Source organism: Alligator mississippiensis, chromosome 2 (genome assembly GCF_030867095.1).
Source record: "Alligator mississippiensis isolate rAllMis1 chromosome 2, rAllMis1, whole genome shotgun sequence".
NCBI lineage: Eukaryota > Metazoa > Chordata > Crocodylia > Alligatoridae > Alligator > Alligator mississippiensis.
In genome coordinates, this window is record NC_081825.1 from 6,754,602 (window position 1) to 6,773,304 (window position 18,703).

The 18,703-nt window shown below is 42.9% G+C and overlaps 1 protein-coding gene across 1 annotated transcript in view; it reads left to right on the top strand.

The window, feature by feature from the left end:
• The window catches only part of DNAAF9 (dynein axonemal assembly factor 9), a 126,727-nt gene that overhangs the window by 92,111 nt on the left and 15,913 nt on the right, over positions 1-18,703 (top strand). The window contains exons 27-30 of the mRNA XM_014597122.3: positions 426-584; positions 3,470-3,595; positions 6,223-6,260; positions 16,067-16,202. Coding sequence (XP_014452608.1) covers positions 426-584; positions 3,470-3,595; positions 6,223-6,260; positions 16,067-16,202 — 459 coding nt within the window. The remainder of the gene's footprint in view (positions 1-425; positions 585-3,469; positions 3,596-6,222; positions 6,261-16,066; positions 16,203-18,703) is intronic.

An 18,703-nucleotide genomic window follows, 5' to 3' on the forward strand; every position in this document is an offset into this window, starting at 1 on the left:
AAATGATTTCAAGGTCTTCTGCATAAACCCATCATGAAGTATGTTTTATAAATAACTGTACAGGTCGAAATTTCAGTTACATTGTAACAATGAAATAGTCATATCCAGGGTGGCCCAAATAAGGTCTGTGCCCTCAAACAATATGCCTAAGCCAAACTTTTTTATTACATATGGTTTTGATTAGCCCAAGTCCTATTGTTTCAAGTCAAAGAAGTCAAAGGTGGAAATTAAAAAAATAATTGACTAATGTTGAAAGAGCGTGAGACGCCTGAGAGCTCCCTTTGCCTGTAGCACAGTAGATGTAATTTCTTTGTACTGTCATAGATTTATTTTTGATTAGCCATTGATTCACAATGAAAAGAACAGAAATAATTTAGTATACAGAGAAAACGGAATTAATTTGATTTCTCACTTTGTTGTTTTAGGTGGATCATTTATCGGCAAACTTTGGACAGCCCTGAGTGCTTCAGTGCAGCCCACTTCCAGCGTTACCTCTCCAGTGTCCTTGAGTCCCAGCAGAACCGCAGTGCCCGTCAGGCTGCTTATGCTAGAAAGAAAATGAGGCTGCTGGTGGTCTTACAAGGGTAAGTACCATATTGAATTATTCCTGTTTTTTTGCTTATATGCACTTAAGACCGTGTTTGAAATGTTAAGATTCATACGCTTCAGAATATTTTGCAGCTGATTCTGTTCTTTGTATTTCTGAAGTTCAGTTATCTTGTACTGCATTTATTTGTTGTAATTTATGCTCTCCTCCATTTGCAAAATGAGTCTTTCATCATGTTCTGGAAAGTCAGGTTTGGTTTTAGTCTCACCCTTTTCAGTTAGTTGTTACAGATATGTGGGATCCTCCATTAGAAGAGTCCCTTATCTCTGATGCTTTTTTCATCCTGGGTGCTGTTAATGGTATTTTCTAACACAGCTCCGTTTTTAAGTGGTTATGAAAGAGGCCCTTGTCTTCGAAATGCTGGCAAAAACAAGTACTGGTATCTTGCACCTTCCACTGACTCCCACTTCACATGCAGCGGCCAACTAGCTTCATAGTTTTAAGGCCCTTTTTCGGGCAAAAAGGGTAGGGAGGAGGGGGAGGTGTATTGCAGGGGGTAATCTGTATCTAGAATGGTGGATATCCCTGTGCCAGCAGTACCGTTAGTTTTAGTCTCTGGAGACAGCTTCCTAATGTACTTGTGTAAGGCTAAAACTGCCATGAAATTACTTATTTTTCTGCTTTTTTTTCCCAATGGACATCATTTATCATGGAAAAGAGAACAATAAGGCGCAAAGCAAATGTACAACAACACGTTGCATCGTGCAGAAAAGCATGTTAGCTCAGCTCACGTCCTCCGTTTCCCATTTAATTTTATTTGAAAGGTTAATAAAATGCTTAAAATGTTTGGAAAAAATTGAGGGTGGGGCACCATCCCCTTCTATTGTATATTTGTATCTATTGTGTCAAAAATTACTGAAATTTCCTTATAGTCCAGCCTATGTTTTAGAGTGGCTTGAAAATACTTCAGGAAGTGAGATTTAGCATGTGGTATTTAGGTATGGTCTTTGAAAGAATTCAGCCTTTTTTTACCCCCACCCCCTGCAAAATTGAAAGAGCATTTAAATAAGTGCTGAAGGATTATTCCTACACAAGACCCATTCTTTATTCATCTCTCTCGTTCCTAATGTGAACAGTAATCTGATTTACTGTATCTTGCATTGAGGTTTTAAAATGAGAGAAATTTGTATTGTAACTAAAAAACCTGTAACTGTTCCTTGCAATTCTGCAGGACTTCGTGTTGCTATATATGGGTATAAACTTATTTCTGGAATTTTAAATGCAAGTCAGGCAAGTTGTTTTTGCACTTTGAATTGTAGCTTAATATTTCCTATAGCTTGCATTTTCAAAAGTTCAGTCTGCCAAAAAAAAAAGCCTCTCAAAAATGAAGGCAAGTCTATCATTATTTGATTTTTTCTTTTTTTTTCATTTCAGTTTTTTCTGATAAATACAAATTGAAGAGGGGATTTTAAGTAGCCACAAAGCAAGTGTCCTTAGGTATATGGTATGGGTTGGAGGGGATCTATTGGTTCTTGACCCTGAGGTATAGGATCTCTTTTTCACGTGCGTTTCTGAAAGTTGACAGCTTCGTCAGCACAGCTCATCCTGCTGACAGTCGCTCAGGCTAATCTTATTTTGACCCTACTTCTTTAAGTTTCTACTTGGAAAGTGAAAGGAGACTACTTTAACCATCTTTCTTTTAAACATTAAGTACATTTTCCAGTTTAGATTGTAAATGGATGAAACCTTATGAAGGGGGATGGGGAGAAAAATCCAAAAATGTAATTAATGTAATCTCAATATAGAAATTCCCTCTTGCGTGACCACCAGTTCAGCTACTGTTTGCCTCTGTGGGGAGCTTCCTTGTAAAGAAACCTATTGCAGCTTTGTTTTTACCACTAGAGCTCTTCAGTTATCTCATAGCAAACCTTGGAAAAAATCTGCACGAGTTTAGTTCTTCTAAGAGTCCAGGGTCACAAAATAAGTCAATGTTCTTTTTTTCATTTTTATCCCAATAAAGTATTTAGCGATGAAAGAATTTGCCACTTGAAACCAAAGCTCAGTTTGGTCTGTATTAGCTTTGATTCTCATACACTAGCACAGGGTCAGCAATATTTTCCAGCAGTGACCCAGCTCATGAGGTGGGAAGGTGCTAGGGCCCAGCCACCTCCAAAGAGGCAGCGGGGTGCCCAGCTGTGCTGCAGTGCAGGCAGAGCCCCCAGCCACCAAATGCCACCGAAGCCATGGATCCAAAGACTCCTTCGGCTTTGTTGCCAACTGCAGTAGCACAAAGTGGCAGTCTTTTTAGAGTTAAAAGCATAGTAGAGAAATATTATTACAGTTGAATGTTTACATTGAAATGCCACTTGCACAAAATGTCAGATATTCGTGTTGGTCTTTGATTTTTCTATTTTCCCCTTTTTGCTCTTGAAACGTAACAATTTGGGCATAGATCAAACCTAGCGCCTCTTTTAACTCTTCAGCTACCTTGTGGATGTAATGCTTGCAGCTGTTATCACGCTACTTTATTCCTACCATCCACATTTCTGTGCTTTTGGGAAGCAAAAATTTTAAGTTTATAGGAGGGCAATGTTCTTTGAGTCGATGTGATATTTTTTATTAGACCATTAAAAGATATCACGTCGACTCAAAGAACCTTACCTGCCTATGTCTTTAGACCAACACGGCTACAACCAACACTGCAGCAAGTTTAGAGTAGTGCATTTCACAATAGCAATGAGTAATCTGATTTTTAACGATGCTTATTTTCTGTGCATATGTATTTTAAAGTCTGATATTTTCCACGCGCTGACTTGTACGACAGACAGTTTCTTAGGACTCTGTCATTTACCTTGATGGGCCGTTGACTTGTGACCCAACTGAAATATGAAAAAACATCTCTTTGCTGCTTTCTCTTTGCAGATATACAGATGTGATTGATGTTGTACAGGCCCTGCAGACTCACCCTGATCCTGAGGTGAAGTCCTCTTTCATCATTGGGACAATTAATACTTGCGTGGAACCTCTTAGCTGCTATATGGAGCATAGGTACATTTTTTATCATTTGTATTACTTGGGATTTCAAGTGTGCAAATAGCTTGTGGTCCATTCTGTCGCAGGAGACCTTTGCCTGGGCTTTGTATTGCTTATGCACAGCTCATGAGCTGGCTTGTATGTGTTGTGGTAATCAGGGTAAATGTTTCTTTTCTTTTTTTTTTAATTTATATTTCACTATGCTAACGTATCTGCATGTAAAACACCTCTTTAACATTGAAACCATTCATTGGAAATGCAAAAATCACTTTAAAAAGTTTGCTCTTGGAAAGAAATTAAGGTTGGCCTCCATGGATTATTTTAAAAATTAAAGGTAAAATCAATCCTATTCTACTTAATTTTACAGTACATTTAAAACACTTCAGTGCTTCTCCAGCATTTTTTTATATTTCTTGTTGCCAAGTCATGCCTTTTTATTTCAGTTAGATTTATGCTTTAATTGCAGCTTATTTTTTAGAACTGTAAGTTTAACAAAGACATTACAGACTCAAGATGTGAAATGTTTTTTGGATCTTAGCCCTAAATTTTAAAGGTTAATGTGATGAAGGATGGGAAAGGAAATTCTAGAAATCTCAAGGTTGGATTTCTTAGATTATGAAAAGTGGCTATATCTAACGCTTAGAATAGAGCAATGCCGTTCTTCATGAAGTCTTCTGGCATGCCTCCTCTCAACTTCTGAACCTGAAAAAAAAAAAATCTTAGGTAGCTAAAAATGTTTTTGTAGGGGATGCTGTTTTAGGGAACAGAACTGATTTTTTTCAGACTTAATATGTGCACCGTATACTATTGTAACAGGTATCTTAGTATAGGTTGTCTTGCAACTAATCTAATATCTTTTCTTAAAAGTAGAGAGTGGGTAGAATTATGATCCTCAAAGAAAAAATGCGCAGGAGGTTGTCATTATTTAATATAGCTCGCTAGCGTCTTCAGCTTGCAACTAAAGATTTTGCCCGGTACAAGATTATCCTTTCAAGGCCCCAGAGCAAAATCTCATGCAGCCAACTTGCTCAGTGAGGGCAAGGGGTACGACTTGTATTAGAAAGATACCGCTTCATTTTGGTCTCAGTGGAGAAGCAAGTATGTAACACAAAGACAAAAGGCATTTCAGTTCTCAGGAAGCAGACTGAAGGACCCAAACACAATAAATGTAACTCTTCCAGAATTTTAGTAAATACCAGTTTGACTTTCCTATAATTTTTCAATTTGCTGTAGATAATGTTAGCCAGAAATAGATATAACTAAAAATACTCCATTAGGCCTATGATCAAAGGGATTGCAGGTTATCTTCTGAAGTGTGAAGTAGCTGTTGATGGGGAAAAGACACAGCCCCTGCCACAGCTATTTCTGTCTCGCTTTGAAGTTCCTTCTGGTAATAGCTTATAGAAGTACAAAATCAAGCAGACCTTAAATGGCCTCATGGTTTCAGTCTTTGAGTGTCAAAACTTCAGCCATTTCACTCGAAAGAGGCCCAAAGGGTGATGATGTGGGGTGGTGTTCAGTTCGAACCTTGTGTTAGGGAGCAGGAAGGTGTCTCTTAAGTACATCGCTGTAGCTGTTCAGCTACATCACACTCTGAGGTTGTCATATCAAGTGTCTTATGATGGGAGCTAATGGGGAGGGTAAAGGGGGAATATTTATTTTAGTTCCAGATCTGTTGTACTGGAGTTGCTATAGGTGTGATCATTGAGCAGTCACTTCAGCAGTGATGTATTTTTATGTCTCCATGCCAGAAGCTTGTGTGGGTATTGAGCTACAGGTAAAGAACACCAAAGGCGTGTATCATCTCATAAACAGCATAGGAGGTTTTAAAGGCATGATCATGCTGCTTAAGCTTTTCAAAATACATGCCAACGCTTTGCTAATTAATATAGTACAGTACAAGACAGGGGGTGCATCTACCCATGCACTTTACTGTGGAGGAGACTAATTAGCTCCATGGTAAAGCATCACCATCTACACATGCGCTGATATTGGGGCGCAGTAAACCAGTTAATTCTCCCATAAGATTGTACTTTTGGGGACAATGCTGTCTTAGGGAGGAGTAATTAACTGCACTGAAACGCACGTGAAGACGGTGACCAGGTGAGGGCCAGACTCCTGCCTGCCACCTGGCCACACAGCTCCACATGTTCAGCACCCTTGTGCCTCAGCCAGCCTTTCTGCTGCCATCTGGAGCCCAGGGCTGACCCCCGATGCCCCCTGCCAGCCCAGGCCTGCTCTGCCATGGCTCAAATTGCTGCTGTCCCAGGTGCAGTGTAGACACTGCTCCTGAGAGCAATTTACTCTAGCTCAAACAGCTCCAGAGTTTATTGCTTCGTCTTAATTTCATGTGTAGATGCCCCCAGGATGAACAATGGGAAGTAATCTGTGAAGCCAGGAAGCTTCATAGAAAAAAAAATTGTCCAAATGCTTCTAAAGGAAAGGAGAGGTGCTTGGGTAGACATTACCCAGAAGACTTTTGCTAGCATGAAAGAAAATAGGAAAATGAGTTTCAGTGGTGGTGGCTGCAGGTCAAGTATAATCATTGTCAGTGCCCAAATAGTTGGGAAGCCTTCAGCTCTCTAAAGCTAGGTAATATGGTTGCTTTCTTAAGGTTAACACGAATTCTTTTTGTTTTCTAGATTTCTTTTTCCTAAGTTCCTGGACCAGTGTTCACAAGGTACATACTTTCATTTTTCTTTCGCAAATAATGCAGAACAAAATACTTTGGCCTAAAAGCATTGTCTGGATCACTGGATTCCAGCGTTCTTTAGTCTGAAGACCAAACACGTGTGTTTTTCAAAAGTCTTTTGCAGTACTGGAGAAAATGGTCACACATGCCTGGAGTCCTATGCCTCTTCCCCCAGTGCCTAGCATGGGAGGTGTGTTGGGGAGAAGGGATGGCTAGACTGCAATGCATTTCAGATGCTCCCAGGCCATGGGTTTTTTGCTGTCTGACATGCAGTAGAGTAGACTCCTAGCTGCTATAATCTTGGGTGTGATGGGGAATCAAGAAGCTGCAAGTGGTTGGGTTTCCAGTTCCATTCTGCTGGACAGCAGTGTGGGAAAGTGGAGCCATCTGTCCAAGCCACCTTGGCTCAGATGGGCCCAGTCCTTTCCTCATAACCTGGTGAAGCAGGCAGTGGGACAATTAAGGGGGTTCCCCTTATTTTCTTTGTTCTGATGCAGTAGGGGGGCTCTTTCAATCCGTATCTGCATGACTCCTGTACTTGCAGGCAGGACAGAATACTATCTTCCCTGTTCCCCCATTTCCTCCTTTAGCAGTTGGTCCAGTTAAAACATTTCAGTGCAGGGCATAACTCTGGGGTTGCATTTATTTGTAATGAAATCCACTTTCTTTATAACACCCTTGAGAACCTCATGCTGAATAGCACAGCTTTAGGTTTCAGATAAGAAGTAACAATGCCTGAGTCCGTGTTTGATGAATGGGCTGTAATGTGGATAGAAAGCTGGCTGTGTCGTTGGGTTCAATGGGTAGTGATCATAATCAATGTCTCGCTGTCTAGTTGGCAGCCGGTATTAAGTGGAGTGCCCCCTGGGCTGGTCCTGGGATTGGTTTTGTTCAATATCTTCATTAACAATCTGGAAGATGGCATCGAGTGCACCTTCAGCAAGTTTTTGGGTGACTCCAAACTGGGGGAGTAGTAAATATGCTAGAGGGTCAAGCTAGGATTCAGAGTGACCTTGGCAAATTGAAGGGTTGGGACAAAAGAAATCTCATGTAGTTCAACAAGGACAAGTGCAAAGTCCTGCACTTAGGACAGAACAGTCCCATGCGCCAGGACAGGCTGGGGGCTGACTGACTGGGCAGCAGCTCTGCAGAAAAGGACCTGGGGGTGACGGTGGGCAGTAAGCTGGATGTAAGTCAACAGCGTGCCCTTGTTGCCAAGAAGGCTATCGGCATCCTGGGCTGCGCTGGTAGGAGCGCTGCCACCTGTTCGAGGGCAGTGATTTTTCCCCTCTATTCAGCACTGGGGAGGTCACATCTGGAGTCCTGTGTCCAGTTACGGGGCTCCCACTACAGAAAGGATGTGGACACATTAGAGAGAGTCCAGCGGAGGGCAATAAAAATGGTTAACGTGCTGCGGGACATGACTGGTGAGGAGAGGCAGCAGGACCTGGGCTGATTGAGTCTGCAGAAGAGAAGACCGAGGGGGATCGAATAGCAGCCTTCACCTCCCTGCAGGGGGGCTGCAAAGAAGATGGAGCTGGGCTGTTCTCAGTGGGGGCAGATGACAGGACAAGGAGCAATGGGCTCAAGCTGCAGCAAGGGAAGTTGAGGTTGGATATTAGAATAAACATTACAACGAGGAGGGTGGTGAAGCACTGGAACAGGCTCCCCAGGGAGGTGGTAGCATCTCCATCCTTGGAGGTTTTAAGACCTGGCTAGACAAAGCCTTGGCTGGGATGATGTAGTGGGGGCTGATCCTGCTTTGAGTTGGGGGTTGGACTAGATGTGACCTGAGGTCCCTTCAACCCTCATTTTCTATGATTTTGTGTTTGTGTGTCATGCTACATATTGCTCAGTGAGCTGAATGAAAGTGTTACCACATGAAAATTCGCTTCTGGGAGGCATCTCTATGTAGAGACAGGGATTGAAATTGTGTTATCTCCTGTAACAGTCACTTCCTGTTCTCTGAATTCTTGAAAAAGTTTATGGAAGTGTTTTGTTCCCTTGTAGCTATAATTTCAATGAAAACTGCTTTTTAGTATGACAAAACTCATTTTACTCTGAAGTGACAAAATAAGAATGGCACTGCTTTCGAGAGATCTATTTTTAGATATGTTCGGTCATATCTGCTGACTTGGAAACAAAGTGCTTAGTACCTTAGCCTGCTGTTCACAGGAGGAAGTCGGAACAGGTGAGAGTGTACCTTTACAACAGGAGTAGCCGTGTCTCCGCATGCATAATTGAGCAAATTGTCATTTAAGTTGCAAGTGGAAGAGTAAAATTGGAAACTGCCTCCTGTAGGATCCTGGTGAAGACTCTTGTGTTTGTTCAATGTGATCAAATCAGCTATGATGAAAAGTACTGTCCTTAAAAGCGAAAAGACAATTTCCCCTTCCCCGCATGGTCAACTGGAGATAAGAAAGCTGGTATTCTTGCCCCTCATCTATGATAGGAAAGAGTCCCTGGTCATGCCTCCCCTCAGTTAGTTTGGCATTGTTAGGGTTGTAGCTATAGTTGTAAGAACAAATTCTTTACCTCTTGTTTGACACTTTAATTTGATAGTCTTGTTACGCCATATCAGAAAAGAAGACATATACGTTAGCGTTGTCGTGCTGAAAGGAGTAGTTAAGAGAAAAAACCCTCCTCTGAATAACTGCAATTAAGAAGAGATGACTATAATCAGGAAACAAACCCTGAGAGAATGGAATAGTGAATAACATAAAATGCACTATGTATTTATGCCATTATAAGAAAGGATGTTTTACCCCATTTGTAACATTTAAAGGACGTTCACAAAGGAGCAACACAAGTGATTAGGGATGTGGAGGAAATTCTGTTATGAAGAGGAATTTTTAAATTGGGTCTGTTTGAAACAGTCCTCAAAATAGACTAAGTGGGTGGTATGGAGAAATTGTCTGTCATAAGAGCAAGGGTCACTAATTAAACTAAGAAGTGGTCAATGGAAAACTTCTCTGTGACTTGGGAACTCGTTGCCACAGGATATTAATGCCAAGAATTGGTCAGCATCCTAAGACTATCTGGGATCTTCCTGCGTACTTTTGCCCGTACGTTGTGATATCAATACAGAAGGGAGAGGAATTTCAGAGATAAGTCCCTGGAGATGAAAGCCTCTTTGGAGAGTGCCAGATTAGCTCAGGGCTGCCTGATGCTTGGCCTCTTGTCCCTTTCTTTGGAAATGAGTAATTGCTGTCGGAGACGAGATACTGAAGTAGATGGACCTGGGCTGTCCTCCAGAATGGCAAATCCAGTGTTCCTGAGAAGGTGCTGATTTTCTAATACTGTTTTTAAGAAGAAAAGTCCAGCTGAACAGCACTTGAAGTTCAAGTTCCCTTTATGATCCATCTTTGCCTGAGGCCCTCTATCCATGTTAGGCCATTGCATGTCTCTGTTCCACCTCCCTCTTCCTCATCTACACTTATAGGTGTGTTGCTTCAGTACATACAAACCCTAGTCATGGACGTAGGGACCCCACTGTGCCGAGGTCTATATAAATATGGAACAAAAAGCTTTCAACACAAGTCCCAAGCTGAGGCGACAGATGGATATGACGGGGGGGGGCGGGGGGGAATGAGAAACGATATTAATCAGTGTGATGAACAGTAACCTCAGTTCCTTTTTTTTAATTTGCTGTAAAAGCTCCCGTTTTGGGGGGTCAGTAGGCATAGGAAGATGACACATTAACCTTTAGCCCTAGACTTGCAGTTCTGCGGTACAGCCTCCAAATCTCGGCACTTAGTGAATATGCATCTGCATTACAGAAACAACATGCGATTTAACATGATGGGCAGTTCTTGCTTTGGAAAGCCACAAGACTTGAATAACAGGTCAGGCTAGAAACGGATTGGGAGAAGTCTAATGAGGAACTTTCACAGCACCTGTCAGTACTATATGTAGCCTTAGGCGGTCCTCTCTTGTTTCTTCCTTGCATGAGCATTTTAAAATTGCCCAAATAGACTCCCGTCTGTCTTTCTCCGATGTATTCCCCCAGTCTTCTCTTACTGTCAGACCATTAAATTGTGATCTGCTGCAGCTTTATTTTTGGGCAGAGGTGTGGGGAGACGGCAGTCTCTTCTCTATGGATGAGATGCACCAGAGGATCTCTTAATAGCAGATATCAATATGGCATAAAATTGTCTATCTATATCTGGGAGTGGGAAAGGATGGATGATTGTTGTACAATAAACATACGTGAGCTTCCCTTGCTATTTCTTTCCTAACAGTTATTCCCCGGGTTGAGCACATTCCTGCTAACTTCATTTAGACTGGTTTGCAAATAAGGAAACAAAATCAAGCCCTCTTGGAAATGCAGTGAAGTGAGGGCAGTTCAAGCAGTGAAAGGTCCGACTCATTAGGGAGCAACATTGGGTTTAAGGATTTCCAATCTTCACTTAACTACCTTCCTGTCTCAGTCTTCCTTCTCACTCCTTATGTCCAGTTGCCTGTTTTTGATAATAAGGCCCAATCTTGTGAATACTTGCAAACAGGGCTAAAGGTCTGGCACATTATTGTCTGCAGGACTCACAGAGTAGAAACAATTTCATGTAGCTCCGTAAAGTTGTGTGGGACTTCATAGACAGCCACTGTGGTAGAAATGGTTCTTACATACCCATCGGTGCCTGTGAACAAGGAGTGTGAGACAACACTTCTTCCCTCCCACTTTTCTTTTTACCCAATTTCTGATTTCCTTGATACTGTTTTTTCTGTTCCTCTCTTTTGTTTTCAATCCTTGACCTCTTGGTAGTTCTGTACATAAAATATTTATAGCACAATAGCGGCATATGCTATGTCAATTAAAACAACGCTGATGTAAACGTACAGTTTTTTTCCATCAAAATTGTAAGTTAATTTATAGCAAGCATTTTGCAGTTGATCCATCTGGTGGCGCCAGTCAAATGAAGGAAAATATTTTAAAGTAGATACCCAGTATTATGTGCAGCATGAAATTACGCTGTGCTTATTGGTGTGTCTAGTCTTACCTGGTATTTCAGTTCATTTGGGTTCACAGACATGAACTCGTGAATCTACCTGTTAAAGTTTGAATTTCTCTGTACGTGCTCATCTGTCTCCAGTCTCTCCGTCCAAGTTTTATCATCCACAACTGTCGATGTTTCTTAGGTTACCGTAAGAACTGTTGAAGGGTACAAATGATATGATGTTGAATTAAATTTTAACATTTTAGAATTTCTTTCCGCTACTTTTTCTCGAAGGGTTCAGTTGCGCAAGTCCCCTCTCTTCGGTCTCAGTTTAGTGCCCATAGCATAGGGAAAATACCTGAAGTAGGCTACAGATTGTGCTAGGGACACAACAATCCTATCTTAATGCTGAAGAAATAGTGTTGGATTTAGTAGGGGCCCTACATGGTCAGCTCCGTCCTCCCTTAGATAAGGAATTAGCATTTCCTTCTGGAAGAATTCCTGTGTCACATAATTGGAAATGATTGATCACAAAATGCCTTGAGAAATGAGTAGGGGGATCACATCCGAATGCCATTATACATTCTTCTCCTTCATAAAAACAATTCCAGTGCCCAAGGCTTGTTGGCTCTGCTGTCTCCGATTCCCTCTAGAAGGCATTTGCAGCAGCAACAGCTGGTTCCCATTAAACCTGCAATTTGTCTGCATGGTGTACCTGTTACTTTGCCAGGTACAAAATGGCGTCTTCTATATTTTAAATGCTGGAAGGCTCTTCTGGTTGAGAACAATAATTGTTCCGTAGCTCCCTGTGATGGGGTTAGACCTGAATGAAAGCATAACCTCACGGATGTGAAGGGGGCAAGGTTACTTTTACTGCAGCATCTGCTACTGCTGCTTCTCTCAAGTTGGTCTCAGGAAATTAGTCATCTTGCAAGGTTTCTTTTAATGTCTCTCTTCACCACAAAACCAAAAGATACATTTTGGAATCTTCTTTCCAGGAAGAAAATCTTTTTCTCTTGCTTTTACAAGTGGGTTTTTATCCGAGTCTAACATTTCAGCTATAGACAGTAAGGATTAACATTAAAGATAGCTGGGAACGCTCAAAGCCTTGTGGAAAGCTCAGTGCTTAGAAGTAGCTTTTTATTAAATTGGCCCTTTCATTCTTTCCTTTTCTTGTTTAAATTGGTTTTTGCATTTACTGATCAGCTTCCATTTTCATTTGGTCGTGATCAATTAAATGTCGTAGCTTGCTTTTTTTTAGAGCCACAAGGCATCCGGCTGTTGTTTGCTAAGGAAGAGACTCCTGTTTAGCAAAATCTCCACCTGACTCGGCAGAGATAGGTGCTATACCAGTGGTCAGCAAGCTCTTAAGCCACGGGCTGGAACAACCTGGCTTCAGTCCAGTGTGGGCTGGGTGGTTTCCATGACACATCAGTGGTGGGGGGCTTTGCTTGCACCCTTTCCAGGACCAGGCAACTAGGAGCTGCGCTTGTGCTGCTGCCACTTCTCCCAGCCCCCAACCCTCGGCTGGGGTGCAGGTGCAGCTTGCAAGCAGTGTGGTGTGCTGCCTTGGAGCTGGAAGCTGTTTCATTGCTGCTGTCACTTCTGCACACCAGCTCCAACGTGGGGCGGAGAGGGGGAAACGGGGAGGGAGAAGTGGCGGCAGCATAGACACAGCTTGCAGCTGCTGAGCCCTAACACAGCTCCGCACTATTTGAAACCTCGGGGGGTGTGGGATCTAGGGGCCAGGGAGGTCAGCAGCAGTGGCAAGGTGCAGCCTAGCCCCGCTCAGGTCCCTGGTTCAGGTGCAGGCATGGTTATGGGCAAAGCTTTGGAGCTCTGCAGGCCACATGTAACCCACAGGCCATATGTTGCTGACCTCTGCACCATATTCTTTTAAGGGCTTCTGAGTTACCGGAATCACGGTATTCAGACTCCTGCTCTTTCATGCCTCTGTGGGCACTCTTGTACATGCTCCGGGGTGATGGTGAGGGGGGCAGTGCTTTAATTAGAGCAGTTCAGAGAGCCACTCTAATTAAAGCGCCACAACATCTTGTGCATCAGTGTCCCTGCGCTTGAAAATTCAACGAGCTCTAGTTCAAGCATCCCTGCCACGGCTTTTAAGCATGGGGACTCTGATACACAAGATACAGGAGGCTGCTGGAGCACAGTAATTACCACACTCCAGCAGACTCAGTTAATCGAGTCTGCTCCAATGCTTTCTAATTACAGCACATTGGAGCTGCCTCCGCACTCATGTATAGGCACCCCATATGTCCAAGGTTGTTGGTCGTCTGTCTTAAAGACTTTTTAGTAGTTGAAATTGTGCTTATAGAATTATTTCTAGGAGCATTGCTGTAATGTGTTAGTGGAAAGGAGCCTGGATGTTAATGGAAAGGCTGAGCCTGGTCCTCAGCTTCCTTAATAGAGGAAGTTTGGTATGATCTCAGCAGTATTCCTGCCCAAAGCAAGGGGGTTGGACTCTCCGATCTTTCAGGGTCCCTTCCAACCCGTAATTTCTGTGATTCTATAATCTTATCACTCTGAAGCAATCTACCAGCTGCTTTTACAGGGAGTAAATGACATCATGCCCTAAGGCCTCTGAAAGGAGCAGGGGATAGCTCCTTGTTCATCCAGAATTCAGGCGAGGAGTTACTAATGCTATCTACAGTTAAACTATTGTTCATATTTGCAGTGGGTATCAGGGAGATAAAGATTAAGGGAGACAAAGGATCATTTTACTTCTCCTGTTTTAATGACCTTGTTTTGAAAGCTTTAAACTATCTATTGTGGACCTGAAGGTGCCGAGACAGCATTTGCTTCCAAATGTCTTTGGTGCCTTTCATGAAGGATGCAAATGTGACCCAAGGTGGTTGCTCCCTTTACTATGGAAAAATGCAAAGGAGAGGACCTTATCTCAGTCCTATTCTGCTATCCTTATCCAAATGCTGTGTAGAGTATGGTTGCTGGATTAGTTAGGCAGACATCATTTTAATTAGGATAGTAAGGTTTTTTCTTTACTTCAGTTAAGTGGTAGTAGCAGTAATTCCTTGCATCCTTTGATCTCTATTCAAGTCGAAGCCTTATTAATTCATTGTAAGGAAGGTAAATATCCCAGTTTTACTGATCGGAAAAATTTGAAGTATTGAGTGTCAGTACTTCTTTGCCTTTCCAAGTTGGATACAAAGCCGAGATTAGAAGTGAGTTGTAAACTCAAACCACTAGCAACTCGGTGCCTCTCGCGTTGGCTTTGAAATGCTCATTTTTGTATAGGAGTAATATATCTACAGAAGATAACAGGTAATTGTCACACTAAACATTTTAACACAATAGGAACAATTTTTGTAGCACAGGACATGAACAGGACCTCTGTACATTCATGCTGACTCCTTTGTTGGTCCTTTTCCTTATTGTCCCTTCAGGTCCTTTTCTACTAATCAGCACAACTACAACATTTTCAAGGATAAAATATTATTGTGAAGTTGTGGCTTTGTTTCCAGTACTTGTTGGACATGAGAAATTGTCATCGTCCATCACTTTTTGGCTGTATAAAAGTGCTGTCGTGCCACTCATACCCTGATAGCATTGGAAGCATTAATTGCTATATTTTAGATGGCTATGTCCACCTATGGTTACTCTCCAGTTAAAAACAAACGCTAAACTTCTCGTTTCAGATTATTTTAATAGCTGTATTCTACTTTGTCTGCATTTTCATGTTCAGAAATAAAGACCCTGGTACTGATAAGCTGAATATGAGCCAACACTGCTCTTTTTGCAAAAAAGGTCAACAATATGTGGGGCTGTATTAACAGGAGTGATGCTTGCAAACCAAGGGAAGTGATTCTTCCTCTCTGCACCACTGGTGAGGCCTCGCATGGAGTACTGTGCCTGGTTTTGGGCCCCCCACTTCAAAAAGGATGTGGAAAGATTTGAGAGAGCCCAGGGCAGAGCAGTAAAAATTTTTTAGGCCCAGGGAGGTAAGATTTTTGAGGAAAGGCTAATTACTAAGGTTATTTAGTCTGGAGAAGATAAAACTTAAATGGCATGGGGTGGTGGATTTGATAATTCTTCAGATGCCTGAAGAGCAATTAGAGAGGATGGAGATGGGCGTTTTCTGTGACCAGAGGGGACAAGATTAGAAACAATGGCCTCAAGCTGCAACAGAGGAAATGCAGGTCGGCGATTTAGGAAGACCTTGACCACTGCGATAGTCAGAAAAGCACTGGAACAGGTACCTAGAGAAGTTGGGGAATCGCCATCCCTGGAAATACTCAAGAGCAGGTTGGACAGGCACTTGGCTGGGATGGTTTAGTCGTGACTGATGCTTCTTTGAGCAGGGGCTGAACTAGAGGACCTGATGAGGTCCCACCCAGCTCTACTTCTCTATGATCCTGTAAATGCTTGCTCATATGCATACTTTTCTTGCTTAGTGCATTACAAAATGGTTTGTGCGGTGACGATCAACATTTTAGGCTCTTTTGTCCAAAATACACACTTTTGTTTTCTTTCCAACTTCTTATTGCATCCTTTGAGAGGTTTTTGAAATGCAGGGCCTATACCTTTTTACGGTTTTTATAGAGTTTGATACAATGGGCCCCTAACCTAGTTTGCCTTTTTCAGTTGTGTTTTGCAATATAAATGTAAATTCTATTTTTGTTGATTTTGTTCCGCATAATTTAATCGTGTGCTCTGCTGCTTGTTTTCAATAAGCTAAGCTGTCCTTAATGTGCTGAGATGCAAAATGTATTGATTGGTATATGGGGGGGAAAATGTTCTTGACACAGAACTCAATCATATGTAATAGCTTTCCATAGCAGTACAGATGACTTGACTAAATTGTTCCCCAATTTCCTCTTACAGGACTAGTGAGCAATGTAGTCTTCACAAGTCACACTGCTGAACAGAGACACCCACTCCTTGTACAACTGCAGAGCCTTATCCGAGCTGCAAACCCCATGGTTTCATTTATCCTGGCAGAAAATGGAGTTGTAACAAGGTAATGCTAAAGTGTATGCTACTTTTGATTCTTATGCAAATGGGAAATGAAAATGAGCTGATCCCTGTAGCTTTTCTTTTTGTTCAGGGGGAGGGGAGATTATGGACTAACACTAGCAAAAAGCTTTTTTTGAGCCCTTATTTCTCCAATAACAGGAATCCTTATCTGTTCTTTGCATGTTGACATTTTGACACAAGTCTGATGTACTTCATGCAGATGTTCTAAAGCAGGGGTATCCAGCTTTCCTGCCCCGTGAACTGGTTGAGTGGCATAGGGTCAGTCTGCTGGCCAAATCTCATGTGGGCTTGGTCTGCACTTGCAAGCCAGTATGCTGGCCTGGCTCCATGGATCTAGATCCGGTCACATGCCAGCCCCGTTTAACATGCAGATTTTATCATCCATCCCCTGGGGCTCCTTCAGGTCCAGTAATTTGGCAGGACAGGAGCTGGCATTAACCCTGCCACTGCTACCTCACTGCCAAATTTCCAGCCCCTTTGGGAGCCCCCAGAATAGTGACACTGCTCTGCAGGCCGCAGATTGAGCACCACTTTTCTAAAGCAGTGTGATTTACAAAGGATTTAAGTGTTAAAAAAAAGGGAACCTACACAATTCACTAGTTCCTAACTCAACAAGTAAGTCCTATTCAATGTGAACAAAAGTGTTTGTATTTGGGGTTCCCCTGAAGTCAGAATCATAGAAAATTAGGGTTGGAAGGGACCTTAGGGAGCTGTCCAGTCTTAACCCCCTGCTCAAAGCAGGAACACCCCCACCTATATCATCCCAGCCAAGGCTTTGTCTTGCCAGGTCTTAAAAACCTCCAAGGATGGAGATGCCACAACCTCCCTGGGTAGCTTGGTTCAGTGCTTTACTGCCTTCCTAGTGAGAGAGTTTTTCCAGTATCTAACCAAAACTTTCCTTGCTGCAACTGAGCCCATTGCTCCTTGTTCTGTCATGTGCCACCACTGAGAACAGTCCAGCTCCATCCTCTTTGGACCCCCTGCAGGTAGTTGTAGACTGCTGTTAAATCCCCCCTCAGTCTCGTCTTCTGCAGATTGTATAAGCTCAGTTCTCTCATCCTCTCTTCAGAAGTCATGTTCCCCAGACCTCTAATCATTGCCCTCCATTGGACACTCTCCAATCTGTCCATATCCTTTCTGTAGTGGGGGTCCATAACTGGACACAGGACTCCAGATGTGGCCACACCAGTGCTGAATAGAGAGGAAGAATCACTTCCCTCCATCTCTACTGGCAACATCCCTGCTAATGCAGCCCAGTATGCCATTAGCCTTCTTGGCAACGAGGGCAGAGAGTTGGCTCATATTCAGCTTATTGTTCATCATGGTCCCCAGGTCCTTCTCTGCAAAACTGCTGTTTAGCCAGTCAGTCCCCAGCCCGTGCTGGTGCATGGGATTGCTTCATCTTAAGTGCAAGATTGCGTACTTCTTATACAACTTTGTGAGATTTCTTCTGGCTCAGTCCTTCAATTTGTCCAGGTCTCTGAATCCTAGCCCTACTCTCCGTGGTATCTACTACTTCTCCCCCCCAGCTTGGTGTCATCCACAAACTTGCTGAGGGTGCACTCCATCCCATCTTCCAGATCATTGATGAAGATACTGAACGAAACCAGTCCCAGGACCATCCCCTCGGGCACTCCACTTGATATTGGCTGCCAACTAGACATCAGGCCATTAATTACTACCATTTGAGTCCAACAATGCAGCCAGTTTTCTAGCCACTTTACAGTCCATTCAGCCAGTCCGTACTTTTTCAGCTTGCCTGTGCAAATGTTGTGGGAGACTGTATCAAAAGCCTTATTGCAGTCAAGATATAATACATCCACTGGTCTCCCCGCATCCACAGAGCCAGTCACCTCATCATAGAAGGCAGTCAGGTTGGTCGTTCATGACTTGCCCTTGGTTGGACCCATGCTGACAGTTCCTAATCACCTTCTCTCTAAGTGCTTAGAAATGGGTTCCTGGAGGACCTGCTCCATGATCTTTCCAGGCACTTAAGTAAGGCTGACCGGTCTGTAGTTCCCCAGATTGTCCTCCTCCCCTTTCTTAGATGGGCACCGTATTTGCCCTTTTCCACTTGTCCAGGATCCCTCCCAGGTGCCGTGCGTTTTCAAAGATGATGGCCAGCAGCTCTGCAATCACATCGACCAACTTCCTCAGCACCCTTGGGTGTGTTGCATCCAGCCCCATGGACTTGTGCATATCCAGCTTTTCTAAATAGTCCCTAATCTGTTTTTTTGACCACTGAAGGCTATTCACCTCCTCCTCAAAATGTGCTGCCCAGTGCAGTAGTCTGGGAGCTGATGTTGCCTGTGTAGAATGAGGTGAAAAAGGCACTGAGTATGTCAGCCTTTTTGCATTATCTGTCCCTGGATTGCCTCCCCCATTCAGTAAGAAAAACCACACTTTCCTTGATCTTCCCCTTTTGCTAACATACTTGTAAAACTGTATATCTTTATGTATAAGGAAATTCTCACTGGATTTAAT